The sequence below is a fragment of the Malus sylvestris genome, chromosome 13 (assembly GCF_916048215.2).
Source record: "Malus sylvestris chromosome 13, drMalSylv7.2, whole genome shotgun sequence".
Classification (NCBI taxonomy): domain Eukaryota; kingdom Viridiplantae; phylum Streptophyta; class Magnoliopsida; order Rosales; family Rosaceae; genus Malus; species Malus sylvestris.
Window position 1 is genome coordinate 31,809,724 of NC_062272.1, and position 21,000 is coordinate 31,830,723.

General features: G+C 39.6%; 2 protein-coding genes across 2 annotated transcripts; both read right to left on the reverse strand.

The window, feature by feature from the left end:
- Window positions 1-204: 204 nt before the first annotated feature.
- Window positions 205-2,396, reverse strand: LOC126596342 (uncharacterized). Its single transcript, XM_050262895.1, has one exon. It carries the CDS (start codon window positions 705-707, stop codon window positions 216-218), a length of 492 nt encoding a protein of 163 aa, XP_050118852.1. The 5' UTR covers window positions 708-2,396; the 3' UTR covers window positions 205-215.
- Window positions 2,397-10,556: 8,160 nt separating this feature from the next.
- LOC126596341 (preprotein translocase subunit SCY1, chloroplastic) lies at window positions 10,557-18,039 on the reverse strand. The gene is made up of 8 exons (XM_050262894.1): window positions 17,702-18,039; window positions 17,098-17,255; window positions 16,602-16,987; window positions 15,641-15,940; window positions 15,469-15,561; window positions 13,927-14,050; window positions 13,207-13,370; window positions 10,557-11,024 (listed from the first exon to the last, which is right to left on the reverse strand). Exons 1-8 carry the CDS (start codon window positions 17,917-17,919, stop codon window positions 10,794-10,796), a joined length of 1,674 nt encoding a protein of 557 aa, XP_050118851.1. The 5' UTR covers window positions 17,920-18,039; the 3' UTR covers window positions 10,557-10,793.
- Between the last annotated feature and the right edge of the window lie 2,961 nt (window positions 18,040-21,000).

Below are 21,000 nucleotides of genomic sequence, written 5' to 3' on the forward strand. Positions count from 1 at the left end.
AATAATATATCTAAACATACATACATACATACATATATATATATATATAGGGAAAGAGAGAGAGAGAGAGAGAGAGAGAGAGAGAGAGAGAGAGAGAGAGAGAAAACCCTAAAACCACCAAAGTAGAATTCCAAAGGATGAAACCTTCTAGGAGAGGTCCTGCAAATACAAATACTACAATCTTAGAAATACAACAACAACAAAGCCTTTTCCCACTAAGTGGGGTCAGCTATATGAATCCTAGAACGCCATTGCGCTCGGTTTTGTGTCATGTCCTCTGTTAGATCCAAGTACTCTAAGTCTTTTCTTAGGGTCTCTTCCAAAGTTTTCCTAGGTCTTCCTCTACCCCTTCGGCCCCGAACCTCTGTTCCGTAGTCACATCTTCGAACCGGAGCGTCAGTAGGCCTTCTTTGCACATGTCCAAACCACCGTAACCGATTTTCTCTCATCTTTCCTTCAACTTTGGCTACTCCTACTTTACCTCGGATATCCTCATTCACAATCTTATCCTTTCTCGTGTGCCCACACATCCCACGAAGCATCCTTATCTCCGCTACACCCATTTTGTGTACGTGTTGATGCTTCACCGCCCAACATTCTGTGCCATACAACATCGCTGGCCTTATTGTCGTCCTATAAAATTTTCCCTTGAGCTTCAGTGACCTACGACGGTCACACAACACGCCGGATGCACTCTTACACTTCATCCATCCAGCTTGTATTCTATGGTTGAGATCTCCATCTAATTCTCCGTTCTCTTGCAAGATAGATCCTAGGTAGCGAAAACAGTCGCTTTTTGTGATCTTCGCTAGATTGCTCCGGTCATTAGTGTGGATAAGTATATAAATGGATAGAGATAGGAAAGCAAACACCAGATGTACGTGGTTCACCCATATTGGCTACGTCCACGAAATAGAGGAGTTCTCATTAATTGTGAAGGGTTTACACAAGTACATAGGTTCAAGCTCTCTTTTAGTGAGTACAAGTGAATGATTTAGTACAAATGACATTAGGAAATATTGTGGGAGAATGATCTCGTAATCACGAAACTTCTAAGTACCGGAGTGTGGTATCGTCTTGACTTGCCTTATCTGTCTCGTAGGTAGATGTGGCATCTTCTCTGGAAGTACTCTTCCTCCATCCAGGGGTGGTATCTTTAACTGGTGGAGATGCACAAGGTAATGTATCAATTTCACTTGAAGCTTACTTGTAGTTTCAGGCTTGGTCAAGCGCGATATAAACCATGTAGTAGGAGTCCTCCAAGTCGCCGAGCTAGGGGATCTGCTGAAAGAGGTGACAGACAAGGTAAGCAATCAGAGCTCCAAGCAATCAGTCCCAGATCAGAACTTTGATTTCGAGTTCCGGCTGATTGTTCACATTCTCCCTATCTTGCAGGCAGCATGAAGGATAAAGAGAAGAAAAATGAGAAGAGATGATATGGGATACTTTTGCTTTTGAAGAAGTAACTTTCCACAGGCTTATTCTTGAACTGGGCTGGAGGGTTTTCTGGTTTCCTCCAGAGTATAAGGCCGACTGAAGAATTTAAGGGTCAAAACAAGTCCATCAAATCTATAGTACGTTCGACCCTGCTGATATGGGATACTTTTGCTTTTGACAGAGTAGTGGATGTATTGGCACGTGTGTTGTTACGCTTGTCTCCACATGCTTCCTTGTATCCTTCTCACTTGCCCTATCTGTTCCTCAGGTAGATGCGGTATCTTCCCTGGAAGCATAAGATGTTGAAGATGAGTACTCGACAGCAATGCCAGGTAAGTAATCAAGTAAGGGGTTCTAGGCAGTCAGTTCCTGACTGGAAGCTTGATTCCAAGTGCTGACTGATTGCTCTCTTTCTCCTTGTCTTGCAGGTAAGAACAAGGCCAAAGGAAAAGACAAGGAAAAAACATGATATGGGATACTCTTGCTTTTAACCCTGATGATATGAGATATTCTTGCTCTAGTATAGCTTGTTTGTAGAGGTATTATCGGGGGGAAAGAAAGCTGAATATTTCGAAAGGCTTCTTTGGGAGTGCCCTCTCAGATATGAGGAAGGGTTGAGCATTTTTGCAGGTCTGCCTGTCTGTTGGGGATGGAGGTCAACATATATAGGAGTCTCCCTAACAACAAGTAGTAATGCTATTCCTTTACCCTGCTTGGTCATAACACGGTAGTGGGAGCTGCCAGCTTCACATGTTTTAACTCTGTCAGAGCACTTTGAAAAAGTGGTCTGTGGTATCTGGAAAGCTGATGTTGCGTGTAAAGATTACAGACAAGCTTTATCCAAGGAGATCTGGCTCTTGAAGTTGGGAAAGTGGTGCCTCTTCGGTTTTCGAACAAGCAATCCTGTCGGAGATCTGGCTCTCGAGATTCGGAGAACGATGCCTTTTCAATTTTTGAGAAAGCAAACCTGCTAGGGGTCTGGCTCTCGAGATTTGGATAGCGATGTATCTTCGATTTTTGAGAAAATAATCATGTTGGGAGTCTGGCTCTCGAGATTCGGACGGCGGTGCCTCTTCGATTTTGGAGCAAGCAATCTTGTTGGGAGTGTTTTCTCGAATGTGAGAAAATGTTGGGCATGTTTGCTAGTCTCTTGCCACGAAGCACAGAGGTTGACACACAGGGACTTTCCAATTATACAGCAGTGGTACTATTCCTTTACCCTTGTGGGTAATAATATGGTAGCTAGACCTTCAAAATTTATGTGTCTAAACTTTGTTAGTGCTTTTTCTTTGCTATTCTTTTACCCTTCTTGGTCAGAGCGGTGTAGTGGGAGCTGCAAGCTTCACGTGTCTCAACTTTGTCAGAGAACTTTGGCAAAGTTATCTGTAGTACCCATGAGCTAATGTTGCGTATGGGAAGTGGGTGATTGAACAGTAAGATTCATGTGCTTTCTACTTCACCAGAAATCTTCGACATAATGCCCATAATTTCCGCAAAGCTGACAGGTGCTGACAAGGCTGGAAAAGTAGGTGCCTCTTCGATTTCTGAGATCGGCCCTCGTGGTCTCTGAGCAGCCCAGCTTTTGAGAAAGCAAGCGCCTCTTCGATTTCTGAGATCGGCCTTCGTGGTCTTTGAGCAGCCCAAATTTTGAGAAAGCAAACGTCTCGTGGTCTCTGAGCAGCCCAGCTTTTGAGAAAGCAAACGCCTCTTCGATTTCTGAAGCTCCGTCGAATGCAGATTTTTATAGAGGCTGGCATTAAGTTCCAAAGCACACTTGAATCTCCACCAGTAGAAGCTCCATTCTTGCACTTCTAAGATCTTGATTTGTCCGACCTCTTCTCTCTTCAACACTTTTGAAAATGTCTGGCCCCTCCAACCGTCATTTTGACTTGAACCTTGTTGAACAGGCAGCCACGCCTTCTCCAGACAACATATGGCGCCCATCCTTCGTCTCCCCTACTGGTCCTCTTACCGTTGGGGATTCCGTGATGAAGAATGATATGACCGCTGCGGTAGTGGCCAGGAACCTTCTCACTCCCAAAGATAACAGACTACTTTCCAAACGGTCTGATGAGTTGGCTGTTAAGGATTCTCTGGCTCTCAGTGTTCAGTGTGCAGGTTCTGTGTCTAACATGGCCCAACGCCTATTTTCTCGAACCCGCCAAGTTGAATCATTGGCGGCTGAAGTGATGAGTCTCAAATAGGAGATTAGAGGGCTCAAGCATGAGAATAAACAGTTGCACCGGCTCGCACATGACTATGCTATAAACATGAAGAGGAAGCTTGACCAGATGAAGGAATCTGATGGTCAGGTTTTACTTGATCATCAGAGATTTGTGGGTTTGTTCCAAAGGCATTTATTGCCTTCGTCTTCTGGGGTTGTACCGCGTAATGAAGCTCCAAATGATCAACCTGTTGGAAATGTGCCCTAAAGCCAATCATATGATGATACTTTACGGACATTTTACATGTTAAACTAATCTAGTTTAACTATAAAGGGCAAAGATTATTGTTTGAGCCGTCTCATATAAATGTTATATGCTTAAACGATAAAGTCCAAGGAATATGTGATTGGAAGAATGTAATCTAATGAAGTTAGATTCATGAGACCATTCTTTCGTAGACACATCCTAAATGTTCCTGATCATAGGATTGCCAATTGGGCATTGACAGTCCGTCAAGATCGGTACGTGCTATGTCTTCTCTTAGGGAGAGTGACTAGTCTCGAGTCATTGGTGTGTGTGACATCAAGACAAGTACGTAGGTGCTCAGTAGAGAATGAGTTCACTGAACGCGATCAACGAAGAGTTCTCATACTCATGTCACATGAGAACTCATGTTTGGGATAATGCAAATTAGTCCTTTGACCTGAGGCATCACAGTTGTCTTGTGGTTAAGTCCTTGATCTTTGATTATGTCAAAGTCACCCCATCGGGGTGTCCACGGCATCGTTGGGGTTAAGCCACTTAGTCATGGAGGCAAGTGAATGCGCAACAAGGGATCTCTAACCTTCAAACCGTTTGAGGGAGAATACTCTATGATATGATTTAGAATCTCTGGCCAGAGTATGAATGAGATTTAGAAAAGTTGTTCTAAATCACATTCAAGGAAATCATATAAGCACACGAATCACATTGGATAGTAGACATGAATAAATAAACTATCAAACCAAACAATGTGGTCAGGAGTATTAGATTAGAGAAAGACCGTATTGCATTTGTAATCCCAAACTGAATAGGTTTTCTCTACCTCTTCTGATTAGCTTGGGTAACCATGATATGCTGCAAGGTGTCACTCATGGTTTGTGGAAGCCCTAAACGTGTGTAATCACTAAAGGGAGAATTGAAAGTAAGTTTCAATTCACAATCAATGTAAAATGGTTTTAATCGCCCACTGCCTCGCTAAAAGGAACCTAATGGATCGCACACCGTGTAAGGAGGAGATTGAAGAAACCATGGAGATGAGTAAGAATGATTAAATGGTTTAATCATTTATTTATGGCAAGGATTAATTAATATGTTAATTAATCAAACGAATAAGTTCGTTAAAGACCTCGGGATAGTTTTGGACCTTAAGGCCCAATGGGCTTCGAACGTCAAGCCCATTAACTTAAGTTGTATGACAACTTAATGAATAATGATTCACAAATGCCCAATTAGTCCAAAATATCCTAATGGCCGGCCATATTGTTTAGGGTAGTGAACTTGGACTTATTTACAAGTTTGCCACTCAAATGAATAAAGGTATAAATATGACTTTATAGCCAAAATTCATTTAGGGTTTGTTTTGGAGAAAATTGGAGAGAACATGTCTCTCCATTTCTCTCTAAAGAGGCCGGCCACCTTGGGGGGTGCATCTTGCAATCCCACTACTCCAAGGTCACTCATTTCTTCTCCAATCTCTCCTTGGTGAAGAGACTTAGAGGTTCTCAATTTTGGGAACTTGGAGAAACCTATTCTTCCATCCAAATCCATAGATTTAAGATGCAAGGAATGAAGGCCCTCTCTTTGGGTGATTAGCCTTTACTTATGCAAAGAGGAATCTACAAAGGTATAAATTTCAACTCACTTTGTTTTGAGTTGAGTTTTGGTTCACCAATCTACTAGGCTTTGAATTTCTTGGTTAATGTTTTGTTTTTAAGTGCATGCTAGCATGATTCCGCCTTTAATTGTTAATTGCATGCTTAAAGATGTTGCTTAAATGGACATGTTTTCACAAAATAATCCTTCACAACCTCTGCTGCCTCCTCCTTCTAGGGTTCTGTCCAGTACTGAGGCTCCAAATGATCCCCCTCCAGTGCCTGCTCTTTCTGGGGCTCTACCGACTGCTGAGACTTCTCCTAAGAAACCTTTGTGAAGGCTCCCTCTTGTTTGTTTATTTTGACTCATGTATATGTACATATTTGTGACTTATCAGGGATATCAATAAATAGCTTTCCTTCATTTCAACGTATTGTGTTAAATACACCAAAGCCTTCTTCGCTAAGTTCTCTGAATTTTCTTTTGTTGAAGCTTGTATGTTGAAGCTTTGTGAGTGGAGCATGTAGGTTGAGGTAGTATTCCCTTAATTTCCCGAGTGAGGAAAACTTCTCGGTTGGAGACTTGGAAAATCCAAGTCACTGAGTGGGATCGGCTATATGAATCTTTGAACGCCATTGTGCTCGGTCCTGTGTCATGTCCTCCGTTAGATCCAAGTACTCTAAGTCTTTTCTTAGAGTCTCTTCCAAAGTTTTCCTAGGTCTTCCTCTACCCCTTCAGTCTTGAACCTCTGTCCCATAGTCGCATCTTCTAATCGGAGCGTCAGTAGGCCTTCTTTGCACATGTCCAAACCACCGTAACCAATTTTCTCTCATCTTTCCTTCAATTTCGGCTACTCCTACTTTACCCCAGATATCCTCATTCCTAATCTTATCCTTTCTTGTGTGCCCACACAACCAACGAAGCATCCTCATCTCCGCTACACCCATTTTGTGTACGTGTTGATGCTTCACCGCCCAACATTCTGTGCCATACAGCATCGTCGGCCTTATTGCCGTCCTATAAAATTTTCCCTTAAGCTTCAGTGGCATACGACGGTCACACAACACGCCGGATGCACTCTTCCACTTCATCCATCCAACTTGTATTCTATGGTTAAGATCTCCATCTAATTCGCCGTTCTTTTGCAAGATAGATCCTAGGTAACGAAAACGGTCGCTCTTTGGTATTTCTTGATCTCCGATCCTCACCCCTAACTCGTTTTGGCCTCCATTTGCACTGAACTTGCACTCCATATATTCTGTCTTTGATCGGCTTAGGCGAAGACCTTTAGATTCCAACACTTCTCTCCAAAGGTTAAGCTTTGCATTTACCCCTTCCTGAGTTTCATCTATCAACACTATATCGTCTGCGAAAAGCATACACCAAGGAATATCATCTTGAATATGTCCTGTTAACTCATCCATTACCAACGCAAAAAGGTAAGGACTTAAGGATGAGCCTTGATGTAATCCTACAGTTATGGGAAAGCTTTCGGTTTGTCCTTCATGAGTTCTTACGGCAGTCTTTGTTCATTCATACATATCCTTTATAGCTTGGATATATGCTACTCGTACTCCTTTCTTCTCTAAAATCCTCCAAAGAATGTCTCTTGGGACCCTATCATACGCTTTTTCCAAATCTATAAAGACCATGTGTAAATCATTTTTCCCATCTCTATATCTTTCCATCAATCTTCGTAAGAGATAGATTGCCTCTATGGTTGAGCGCCCTGGCATGAACCCGAATTGGTTGTCCGAAACCCGTGTCTCTTGCCTCAATCTATGCTCAATGACTCTCTCCCAGAGCTTCATTGTATGACTCATTAGCTTAATACCCCTATAGTTCATGCAATTTTGTACGTCGCCCTTATTCTTGTAGATAGGCACCAAAGTGCTCGTTCGCCACTCATTTGGCATCTTCTTCGTTTTCAAAATCCTATTGAAAAGGTCAGTGAGCCATGTTATACCTGTCTCTCCCAAAACTTTCCACACTTCGATTGGTATATCGTCTAGGCCTACTGCTTTTCTATGCTTCATCTTCTTCAAAGCTACAACCACTTCTTCCTTCCGGATTCGACGATAAAAAGAGTAGTTTCTACACTCTTCTGAGTTACTCAATTCCCCTAAAGAAGCACTCCTTTCATGTCCTTCATTGAAAAGATTATGAAAATAACCTCTCCATCTGTCTTTAACCGCGTTCTCTGTAGCAAGAACCTTTCCATCCTCATCCTTGATGCACCTCACTTGGTTTAGGTCCCTTGTCTTCTTTTCCCTTGCTCTAGCTAGTTTATAGATATCCAACTCTCCTTCTTTGGTATCTAGTCGCTTATACATATCGTCATAAGCCGCTAACTTAGCTTCTCTCACAGCTTTCTTCGCCTCTTGCTTCGCTTTTCTATACCTTTCACCATTTTCATCGGTCCTATCCTTGTATAAGGCTTTACAACATTCCTTCTTAGCCTTCACCTTTGTTTGTACCTCCTCATTCCACCACCAAGATTCCTTTTGGTGTGGGGCAAAGCCCTTCGACTCTCCTAATACCTCTTTTGCTACTTTTCGGATACAACTAGCCATGGAATCCCACATTTGGCTAGCTTCCCCCTCTCTATCCCACACACCCTGGGTGATTACTTTCTCTTTGAAAATGACTTGTTTTTCTTCTTTTAGATTCCACCATCTAGTCCTTGAGCACTTCCAAGTCTTATTCTTTTTTCTCACTCTTTTGATATGTACATCCATCACCAACAAGCGATGTTGATTAGTCACGCTCTCTCCTGGTATAACTTTGCAATCCTTACAAGTTATACGATCCCCTTTCCTCATTAGAAGAAAATTTATTTGTGTTTTTGACGACCCACTCTTGTAGGTGATCACATGTTCTTCTCTCTTCTTAAAGAAGGTGTTGGCTAAGAAGAGATCATATGCCATTGCAAAATCCAAGATAGCTTCCCCATCCTCGTTTCTCTCCCCAAAACCATGGCCACCATGAAAACCTCCATAGTTGCCTGTCTCCCTGCCCACGTGTCCATTTAAATCTCCTCCTATAAATAACTTCTCCGTCTGAGCAATTCCTTGCACCAAGTCTCCAAGGTCTTCCCAAAATTTCTCCTTCGAACTCATATCCAACCCTACTTGAGGTGCGTACGCACTAATCACATTGATAAGTTCTTGTCCTACTACAATCTTGATTGCCATGATTCTATCTCCTACCCTCTTGACATCTACAACATCTTGTGTCAAGGTCTTGTCCACGATGATGCCAACACCGTTTCTCGTTCTATTTGTGCCCGAGTACCAAAGTTTAAACCCTAAGTTTTCTAGATCCTTTGCCTTAAGACCAACCCACTTAGTTTCTTGTAGGCACATAATATTTATCCTTCTCATCACCATAACTTCCACTACTTCCATAGATTTTCCCGTTAAGGTTCCTATGTTCCACGTTCCTAAACGCATTCTACTCTCCTGAACTCTACCCTTCTGTCCTAGCTTCTTCACCCTCCCCCGTCCAATGGAATCAAAGTACTTCTTTTGTGTGTCCCGTGTAAAGTTGATAGGTGCATATGCTCCCAAACAACTTTGAGTGGAGTCGTTCGAAAAGAAGTTTCTATGGCCCCCTTGCTCATTTAACACTGCATCCGGGTGCCTATGGAGATACAGCGACCCTTGCTCACTTATCACTGTGCTCGGGCCACACAGCGCGCCACTTACGGGTGACGCCCTAGCTTTAGCGCGATTTCGTTCTGAATTCATTTTCATAAGGATTCGACGTAACTGTGGAGTGCCGGCTGTCGACTACCTGACGCCCTCCCCCTCCTCCTTTACCTGGGCTTGGGACCGGCAATGTAAGATAAACTTACATAGGCGGAGTTCAATCTTAGAAATAAGAAAAAAATTAACAAATATGAAACCTTCCAGGAGAGGTCCTGCAAATACAAATACTACAATCTTAGAAACGAGAAAAAAATTAACAAATTTACCTTACAAAGCCCCAAAATTTGAAGGCAAAAAGCATCAAAACATGCTTTTTTTACTTTCTGGTTTTCCATTTACTGAAATAAAAAATTAGATGATGCAAAGCCAGAAGAAGCAACAAAAATTATTATTATGAAAAATATACAAAACTTTCATGAAAAATAAACAAAGTAGAGCAGAAAGCACATCAAAATGTGGAGCTGCAAAACCCTTGGATTAAAAATGAAAATTTAGATGTTATCAATAAGAGATTTACAACCCACCAATTGAACAAAACCCACACAAATGTATTAAAGAATTAGACTTTCTAAGACCCTTTTGGAGGAACAAAGTAAAAACCCAGAAAACTTTACCTTGCAAATTCCAGTAATAGCATTATTAAATAGGAAAAAAAATTCATAAACCCTAACCTAATGGTAAACATAAATATAGAAATTAAATTAGGGCTGGAATCATGAACATCCAATCCAAAACATGAACAAATTTCACAAACCCTAATCTAGATTTCGAACCCTAAATTAATTCCAAAATTTACCTGATTTGATCGAGAATCGGTGCACAGTGAGGGATGAGAAGTCGAGAGAGAGAGAGAGATCAGAGAGGTGATAGGTCAGTCCAAAGAGAGGTGATCCACTTGTGTGATGTGGGTGTGGCCGGATTCGAAGACGGCAAATAAGGAGGAGAGAGATCGAGAGAAATCAGCAAGGAGGGTGAGGAAGTGAGGTCATGAGAGAGTGACCGAGTGAGGGTGAGGTGAGGTCAAGAGAGAGAGTGATGGAGTGAGGGTGAGGTCAAGGACTACGAGGAGGGTGAGGTGACGTGAGGTCGAGAGAGAGTGACTGAGAGTCTGAGACTTTGAGTGAGGTTTATTTGGAATCAACAGTTGAGAATAAATCTCAACAAAATCGAATGGCTGTTCCAATTCTAAATATATATTTAAAATTAAATAATATATATATTTTTTAATTTCAGTTCAATTCGGTATTGGGTACCAAAATTTTCGAGATTTTCGGTTTGAGATTTTTTCGATTTGGTTTCGGGATTTTTTCGATTCGGTTTGGAATTTTCGGTTTTTTTTCCACCTCTAAATCAGCCGTGCTTTTAAGTTTTGACGGTAAGAACCTGAGCATTACAAATTCATTTCGGCTTCCCTTTGAATTTCCAAACGTCTTGTTCAAATATTACAAGAAAATTGGTGGATGCGGTGCAGCATACGTACAAGCCTCAATCGATCTCTAGTATCTCAACTCGTACATGTCTAACAGATGAAACTCTATTCATGCCAAACCACATCCCCTCGTCCCTACTCGTTTCCTTTGCATACACATCCTTTGTACAGCAGGCTAAGTTTTTAATCTGTCATGCATTACGGGCCATACTTATCGATGTTATAGAACTCTATGTTCTTGTACTTCTGAGATATTATCTCTGCTTCAACTTTTCTTGCTGTGTCAGTTGCACAACCAACAAGGATGAGAACAGATGTGCCTGCGAATCCACGAAATGCAGTGAGGTGCGTCACTTGTTCAATTACTGAAGGACCAGCAGCCAGGATTGCCAGGAAGGCTGAACCAAGCACTGATATTCGACTTAGAACCTGCCTCCAACCATCGAAAGACATTAATAATTCATTTCAATTTTAAGACGAAAAGATCTAACATTTAATACTAAGTTCATGCTTTCTGACGGAGATCCACAGAAGAAGAAAAAGTAAGAAAATGGCATATGATAGAGAGAACTTAAAAACAATATGCTATGTTGTGAATCAATCCTTGAAGTCATAAATATATGAGAGGGTAACCAGAAATACGTATCAAGGACTCCATGTCTAATGAATATCAAGAATACCGTGCATATACGGAAAAAAGAGATATAATGGAAAGAACTTGGAAGCAATATACTATTTTGCAATACTCTTCAATGGAAAGTTGGATTGCAACCCAATAAAAGTAAAAGGAAGTTCACTGGATCAGCATGATGCATATAAAAATGCTTTGTGAATCAACCTTGAAAGCCATGAATATACAAGTTGGCATTACCGTGAATAAAAACAAATGCATAGTATCAGATGTCTTTATTATACTAAATAAGAGAGAGGTAACCCCAAATATCTTAAGTTCCGTCTGTTGAAATTAAGCTTTTTTTTTTCCACATCCTCACCGCTCAAGACATAAATTAAAGTTACTGGAAAGGGGAAAAACAGATGCACCAATCAACCTCATTTAGTTTTTTTATTTTTGGTAATATGGACCTGTTTGGACCCAGCACGCACTCGGTCCATATACTCTAAGCTGTTGTATGAGAAAAATATTGAGGACCATGATTTGTTTCCAGATAAAGGTTCGAATCAATCACATGATCAATCTAGCCTCAAAGTCCTGGTCGAAGATGACGAGACTTGGAGGCAATAGAGTTTCAACCCAGAATAATTATGTGTATATTCAGTAAATATGCCGAAGAATCAGAATATTTCAACCCGGAATAATTATGTGTATATTCAGTAAATATGCCGAAGAATCAGAATATTATCATAATTATGTCATCCGGTAGACTTGGCCATCACGGAATTCATCCCTATAAATACAAGAGGTTTTGCAACGTAGAGAGCCCCTTCTCACATCCCTAGGAAAAACACTAACTATCCTAACCCTGCTGCCAATACATCTTCAGTTTGGATAAGTGAACAACATTGTGTTTGCAACCGGGGACATCTTTAGTTCAAATAAGTGAATAGCACTAGAGTCATAGAACTAGGCGCTTTAGGAGCACTTTCAGTTCGGACAAGTGAACAGCACAGCTTCTAGTTAGTTGGTTATCTATCCAAGTCTCGGCTGGTAGAGTTTCGAACTTTTTGCATCGAAAGAGGTCACTTCATCAGCTTCCCAGCGAAGTGCAGTGTTCTATGATTGGTTACTCTCCGGTGCACTTTCGCAATTCAGCATTTAGACGGCCGAACTACGTTCACCATAAAAACGCTCATCTCTTTTGAATACTTGTGTCCTTACAGCCTTATACCGATTTGGCGCACCTATATTTTCACGAATATAGTTGAGGTGACCGAAGATGATGTAGGCCATCCTAAGCTTCACAATGATCTAGGAAACCTTGTCTTTAGGTTCTAGAACCCAAGGTCGAAATGTGTTCCTCTACCATAATCGCTCGAGTACAGTTGCATTCAACACCACCACCGCCACATCTATTCTACTTGTGCGACTGAGCTCAGCTGAGAGTTGGCACGCTCTCATTCACACGAATTACGTAGTTAGCTCATAATTACTCAGCATTGCACGCCACGTAGGCTTTGTAATTTCAAGGGTCAACAGAACCGACTCCAATCTATTCTCGTTGGACATTCAAGAAAACTCACGAAGGGAAATAGCTAAGACATTTAAGCGATAACTTAATACTGGATACTTCTATTTGGAAATCATAACCAATCTCTGAAAAAGTAAAACCAATATAAAGAAAGCTGCATGAGTCATTCATAATAACCTTTTCAAACTTGATACAGTTGGCAACAAAATGGACACTTAAGACAGGAAGATGCTATTAATATTCACTCTTAGCATCACAGGTTGATTGTTCGATGGCAATTCGCTACTTATTAAATTCGATGCTACTTGACAAACCAAGGAAACATGCCGATTTATGCACCCATCACAATTAACTCTACAAAAGAGTTTTATGGCTAATTGAGCATCAAACTGACTGATTAAACACATCCATGGTAGTAATGCAAATAATCAGCCACATATTTCTTTGACAAAGAAGAAACTTACTGTCTTAAGAAATGCAGCCGTACTTTTACCCGGTCGTACAAGTGGTATTGATGCACCTTGGCGCTTCAACTGTTCACTTACATCGTCAGGATCCAACTGTAGGAAAGTGTAGTAGTAGTTGAAGAAGGCTATTAAAAGGATGTTGGTGGGGAGATAGAAAGAACCTACAAAAAGTTAACTGGAAACATTTAGTATAACAGATGTTCCAAATGCTAAAAATGGAATATAAGTGCTAATTAGACGATGGAACTATTCCTCTTCTGTCATTCAATTTATTAACCTACATCTGTAATCGATACTACCGTTACAACTTCCCCAAGATAATTAATGATAATTTAAATGACAAAAAATCTAATTTCATCTCAAAACTCCATAGGATCTCTAGATAACCATAATAAAACCAAAACCAAAAAGCAAAATAACTAAAACCCCAAGTCCAGTCATCACTTAATATTGACAACGAATAAGAAATCTGTAGTTAATTATCAAGAAGATTGTCAAATTCAAAGCAGAAGACTTTGACGATAAAATATGTTTGATGATGCACTAGATGTATATACAGGTGAATAATGGAAAAAATGTGGCAGGTTTTCAAGCTCAATCATGCAGGTTGAAATGAAGATAGTGTATAAGTATATAAGCCAATACATAGTTGTTATTCTTTTCAACTTTTATGTCCAACTCCAACACCTATTACCACTAAAAATTGCAGCTTCTTACCCCCTGGATTTAAAGCCACTGCAGCGTTCTTCAATGCAGCTAAACCGGTGAAGCGTGCTATAGTACCAGGAAGAGCTAATGATGATGTAGAAAATATTATTGGCATAACTCCAGAACTATTCACCTGCTTAGTTGAATTATTTAGATAAGCTACATATTAGGGGAAAAAATGATTGGGCATAAGGACGGAAAAAGTGTATCTATAAATTAGCGTCAATATAAGCAGTATTCAAAATAAATCATCATTAACATAAGCTGAACAAAAGAAAGGAGAGCACTTTTGAGAAGCAACCATAGCACTGGTTGGTGATGTTCATAAAATGGAAAGGGAACTTTGTTACTGGCAAAGATCTTGCATATAGAATACTTGAAACTAGGGTGCTGGAAAAGAAATGGAAATATCAGAAAGAGAAGAATATGATGTATTCGGTAACACTAGAAGCCAAAGGTAACAACAATTATCTACAGAAAATCACTTGACCTAATATCAAGGATACTAAAGGATAGTGAGTACACCAGAGGCAGGCTCAGTTCATCATAAAGGCTATACCAATGCAGAATGCACGATGATATTATAAAACATATGAAATAAACCTAGATGTTGCAGATTAGTAAAATGAAACTTTTCTAATCACCTTCCTATACTTTGTTTCCTGAGTTGAGGTGTGCACCTATATTCATAAGCACGACATACATCTATTCATGAATACTGCATGAGTAAGCAGAAAATAAAATAAAAACAGAAGAAAAGGCAGAACCTACAAAGGTGTGGAAAGAGTTTTTTAGTTTTTTTGCTAGAAAAAGGTTATTCAATCACAAAACACACATTTGCATGCAAATGAGTATGTACTATGCACACATCTTAATGATCAGAAAATAATTAGTGAATTGGCCAGAACATGCATAAAGTGGCAATTTCATAGAAAGGATACTCCTACAGGGGGAAAAGTTGTGATAAAAGAACCTACTGCTGAGACTGGAGATTTGGTGATAGTGGAATAACACTACCAAAACGCATGAACATGGATACGGTATCATTCCAGTTGTTCTATTTCCATCTTTTGACAAGAAACATCACATTGAGGAATGCTTGTAAGGCAGTGAAAGACTTATATAAAAATTATTTCTCTTTCTGTATGACAGGGAACCCTCATCAACTAGAGGGGAATAAAATAGAAAAAAATGGTAGTAGTCTTACTTGCAAGACAGGCATACCCAATTTCTTGGCACTGTAACCAAGTAGGTATTGAGGAGACTCTCCAACAGAGTACACTTATGTGTAAGCAAGAACTAGTAATAGAACATATAAATTTGCTGAATGGTGACATAGTTAAAACATCTCTCTGCTGACCTTTGTGGGCGAACGAAGAGATTCTGTCCCATAAGGGGGTCTAAGTGATCAAAACCACTCTGAATTGGCGGGGAAAGAATTACATATATTTCCAAGTATGTCCACATTAGTATTTTCTAATCATTAGCATTATGACCATAAATCCTCTGAAATTCTACCACTTCAGAAAATTAAGAAGCAAGAATACAAACCTTAAAGGGTAGGTAAGCAGATCTTTGAAGCCCTCCACCTCTGTTGGTGTTATATCTTGAGGCATAGTTAAGTGGAATTTTCCTTTCTGCTTCCTGAAACCCTTTGTTTAGATTATTGCAAATGTTTCTCGACATCCAGAAAGCAGATATTTGTATTAAAAGAAGCATTTACCTGAACATATACAATACCAAGGACCAATACAAAGAAGGAGACAGCTATGGTGGCAAGTCCAACATAGTTACCATCCTGAAATGCCTGCGCAACAGTCCTACCAATGGATGCTGGAAAGTATGAGATAATGCTTGTGAATATCAAAAGAGATGTGCCATTTCCGAGTTTTAGGTCTGTGATTCGTTCGCCAATGTAAGTTGTCAATACTGAGCCAAGTGTCAATAAGGTAACAGAAGAGATGACCCACTCTGTACTGAAGTCATTGACATATGGACGAAGGTAGAATACTTGGCCAATTGCCTTCCATTAAAAAAGAGGCAGATATAAGCACACTGCAAGAATATCTCAAGAAATAATAATTTTTAAAAAGTCATGCACAGACAGCATATTCAAAAGTTATATTTTGATGTACATAAGGGAATTTTCAGAACTGGGTGCACATATTAACCTTCCAGACTGCCCCAATATCTTACAGTGAACTGCATACTTAGATTCCAGATTCATCTAGAGTATTCACCATTTTTCCTAATAAAAACTACCCAAAACCATCAGACACCGAACTACCCTCAGTTTTCATTACTTTTACTTTGAGTTCTCACGATACCATATTTTCATGAATACCAACGTTTCATCCTAACACTTATGTACTATTGTCATTTGTCACTATCACTGGGATGATATCAACACCACCATCATGCCACTTGTATCACCACATCATTCTAGCTTGAGTCCTTGACTATCAGTACTTCCTGTGTTGCCACCATAACTAGCAACTACTATTGTTGTAGTGCTTATCAATACAACTCTTTCCCTAGATATTTAACTGAATCCTCAATTACTTCTAGCAAAACAATGATATACATGCAAATAGATTGCAAGTTCCAAATGTTGTCATCAAAACATATATTATCATTTTGATTAATGAGTGCAGCAATTGAAAAGAAAGGCCTAACTCCCTAACCTGGACTATGGCAAACCCAACTGAAGCATATTGAGTATACCGAAGAATTTTCTTTCTTCCTGCTTCTCCTTCTCTTTTCTGAAGATCCTGCAACTTGGGATAAATTTGTGCAAGAAGCTGGAAGACAATCGAGGCATTGATGAATGGAACAATACCAAGTGAACATATCCCAAGTCTTCCAATGCCTCCTCCAGAGAAAGAATCCAAGGTGCTCAATAAACTATTACCGTCCAAATTTCCAACAAAAGCCTCACGGTTAACCCCACCAAGAGGTATATATATCCCGAGTCGAGACAAGGCCAGATATGCCAACAGCTTGAGGAACTTTCCGGGTAATGGGCCTTTAAAGAAGTCTCCAAAATCAATGGAACTGTCCTCTATTGCAGCTGTGAATGTCAAAGTATTCTAATCAACTGCTGTAAACTACAAATTTTAACTGCAACTTGAAAATATCTAAGGATCTTAAGCTATATTACTTATTCTTTACGAAACAAACCTGCCAAGCCTCTAGCTGAAGTGGGTTTCTCCTTCTTCGAACTTGAGGCACTCTCAAACGTTTGTGATAATATGCCTACGAAACTTTCCCATGTAGCATTTACACCAGAATTGACATCTGAATTTATACCCAAGGGATCAAAAACTGAGGCTTCTGAGCTGCAAAATAACTTAAATCAGCTCGATAACTTTCATATCTATATAATTCAGCTTTATAGTTCTAGGAAATACTTCAAGCCGTCTTTTTTTCTTCTTTTCTTTTAAATTGTACACAAAACAAATTGAATTCATACAGTATCGCGTAGCTTTCACTTTGATTGAATGCATTTCAAGATTCAATGGTCAAATATGCACTTGAGGTTGCAAATTGAGAGGGAATACTATCAATATTTTCGAATCCCAATTCTATCTAATCCAAACCATCAATTTAAATTTCTTGCTATTCTAACTGCTGCACTTGAGAATGGAAAAGTGTAAACAAACAAAGAAACAAACAGAGACTATAAAATCGTCACTGAAAACATGCGTTACAAACCAAAATCCAAAAGCCCAAGTGGGAGAAAACTCCAGAATTCCGTCAAAAGAAGAAGGAAATGAGAAATTACCGGCTGGAGAGAACGCCAAGCTTCCAAGATGTAGTGGTGGAGTTGGGTTTTCTCCGAACGGAGAAGCTGGTTTTGCAGACCGATCTTTTCAGTGCTGTAGAGGGTGAGGGAGTAAGATGAGAGAAGCTGTGGTTATGGCTATGGCTATGGCTACGGCTATGGGGGTTGTTGAAGCAAAGCGGAGAAGAAGAAAAGGCTCCTCTGAGCGTTATCAACATTATTATCTTTTGCTGCTCTCAACTCTCTCCCCCTTTCCCTCTCTTTCCCTCTCTTTCCCTCTCTGTGTCTGCTCTGTCGCTGGTCGCAGTCGCTCTCACACTCACTAGTCAGTGGCTAAGGCTTGTGTGTTTTTCACGCTATATTCCACCTTATTCTCCTCTTGTTTTTCTTTTTTTCTTTTTTTTTATTAACAAACAATATTAACTAAATTACATTTTACCATCTTAGGTTTAAGGTCGATTTCAATTCCTTATAATATTTTTAAAATATTTCACTTTCGTACCTCAAGTACTATTTTATTTCAATATAATAGCTCTGTTACATTTTTCATCCATTGATCCTTTAAGAGCTGACGTGCCTACCACATTTGCGCTGACGTGGCTGCCACATTTGTGCCACATGACAAAAAAATAATTTTTTATTCATTTCAAATATTATAATATTTTTTCCTATTACGAAAAAAAGAAAAAGAAAAAAAAACCCATTATTCTTCTCGTTGCCTTCCCCTTCCCTGCAACCCAAACACCATATCCCACCCCACCCCACCCCCACCTCCTCCGCAACCCTAACTCTAGACTGGTCACACCCCAAATCCCTCGAATTCGACCACGTCGACGACCTCACGTCCCTTAACCCCTTCTCTCATCCTCTCTCCTCAAACTCCTTCACGAACCTCCGCCACGACAACTCTCTGCTCCCGCTGCCTTCGCACCTAGACCTATCCCGCTCCCATCCAAAAACCCCAGAAAAAATCGCATCAACCACACTTTTATTGCCAAACTATCTCGAACTTGAAAGTCCCAATCGTCGTCGAACCGCAAGACGATTGCCTAAACTCAGCTCAACAAATCTACCCAAATTCACAAATTCCACAATCTGAGGATCCAAATCTACACCCATAAACCCAAACACAAAACAATGAAAAAAACAAGGGAAAGAAAGATGGAAACTTTATCCAATTACCAGAGCGGGCATGAAGGAGGTGGAAAGGGCAGTAGAAGCTTGGGTGAGGGAAGCCATTGGAGTCGACAGAGGAGAGATCTGATTTCGGAAGAAGTGAGAAATGGCGTCGGCCTGGTTTGTGATGGCGTGGGGGGTTGCGGGGGCTTCGACCATGGAGTGAAAAGGTAGGGAGGGTTGTTAGGGGTTGCGGGGGAGGTGGGGGGGGGGGGGGGTGGGGTGGGGTGGGGTGGGATGGGGTGTTTGGGTTGTAGGGAAGGGGAAGGCTACAGGAAGAAGATGAGTTTTTTTTTTTTAATAGGGAAAATATTATAATATTTGAAATGAATAAAAAAATAATTTTTTTGCCACGTGGCACAAATGTGGCAGCCACGTCAGCTCTTAACAGACAAATGGATGGAAAATGTAAATGAGGTATTATATTGAAATAAAATAGTACTTGAGATATGAAAGTGAAATATTTTAAAGATGTTGTAAGGAATTGAAATCGACCTCAAATCTGAGGTGGTAAAGTGTAATTTACCCTATCTTATTAACCATAATAATGAACTAACTATAATAATGTGGTTCAAATTTGTCTTTAACCAGAATTGAACTTAAGACCTCTCAGTTACGAATGAAAAACAATACACTAGACCGTAGTACTAAGTGATTTCTACATCTTATTCTTTACTTATAATTTTTATTCTTTCTTTCTTATTTAAATTTTTATTTATTTAAAAATTAAAGATATAGAGGAAAGTTAACTACCCACTAATTTCTTAGATTATAAATGATTTACCTTTTTGTCTTCTACTTTACATACAAAATTATTAAGAAAAATAATAAGAATATACAGTTATTTGTACATGTTCTATCACCTCTATACAACTTTGCTCTCCTAATTAAATCTCAATCGCACATTCGTGAAAAATCATGTACGGGACCTCTATAAGAGAACAATTTATATAGCACATGTACATCGTCAAGTGGTATCCCCCGTGCCAATGAAACAACGATATGTAAATAAAAACTTACACATATCTTTATTTTATTAGCACGGAATCCCTGTGTATCAAATAAGTCATCTTCCTATAATAAAGGTATGATAATATGGTATGATCATGTTACACAATATAGCATTACACAATAGAATCATTCTAGCATTATCCGTTTTTTTCAACAAAAAAGAAAAAACATTAAGAGAAACTTATTAGGATCAGATATAACCTCAAGAAGATAAGCCTCCATTTATGGAGGAGCTTCCTCCATGGACACATTAATTACAAAAATTACATGAAATAGAAAAAATTTCAATCTATGAGCAACAAAATTACAACGTCGTGAACCATATAGTTTCAATCACTTACATTTAATTAAACCATCAGCCTATTAGCTTCATCAATTCAGTGCCCATCAGCACCTCGACTCTCTTCAATCAATAAGAAATTTTGCAATTCAAAAATATCTGCCATAACTTCGTCACAGTCATGACCACCATCAATTTCACCCAATCATTTTTAATGATGGCACCAACAACACTACCAACTCCATATTTGGAAACATTCAATTTGAATATAATTGTAAGAAGGGGATTCCAATTACTCAATGGATTCTTCCTTATTGGTTTGTATGAATTCAGCAAGGAGTGATTTTAGCCTTCCAAATTAATTGTCCACCCCTTCACACTTCTTGTTAAATACTAGATAAACATCTCCAATTCAACTTTTGACAACGAGTGAAAAGCCCTATTTCATAATTCCTCAAACTACGCATTAGGAGATCATTTTAAAGCATCCTTAAATTAGGTTTTCTCCACACATATACCGCAAAATAGCAAATCCTAACTGCAATGATACAATCACGTTGTTGTTTGCCTACGAACCACTATACAAATCACGAACAAGAATGTTACCAAAAGGAGGATTCAGTTGCATCTAGCCCATCTAGATTGCCTACATACCTTGTACCAATGCACATGGATCAAACCACCGTAGTTCTTAGTAGACTCCTAAGTTTAAGATCAAAGGCGATACCCTAGAGGTGAAACTAAGAGAGAAACAGATTATTGGAAGAGTAGAGAGCTTTGCTTGTAATCTCTAAAGCTAAGAGAATTGTTTCTCAAGTCATTGTTAGTCCGT

What these genes read in the sequence shown, in the direction of transcription:
- LOC126596342 (XM_050262895.1), bottom strand. Translation starts at nt 707, where the DNA reads ATGAAGTGTAAGAGTGCATCCGGCGTGTTGTGTGACCGTCGTAGGTCA.
- LOC126596341 (XM_050262894.1), bottom strand. Translation starts at nt 17,919, where the DNA reads ATGTTGATAACGCTCAGAGGAGCCTTTTCTTCTTCTCCGCTTTGCTTC. An exon ending in CTTGGCGTTCTCTCCAGCCG is followed by an intron (nt 17,256 to 17,701) that starts GTAATTTCTCAT and finishes GTTATTTTGCAG; the next exon opens with CTCAGAAGCCTCAGTTTTTG. An exon ending in TTGGTATTGTATATGTTCAG is followed by an intron (nt 15,562 to 15,640) that starts GTAAATGCTTCT and finishes AAAGGGTTTCAG; the next exon opens with GAAGCAGAAAGGAAAATTCC.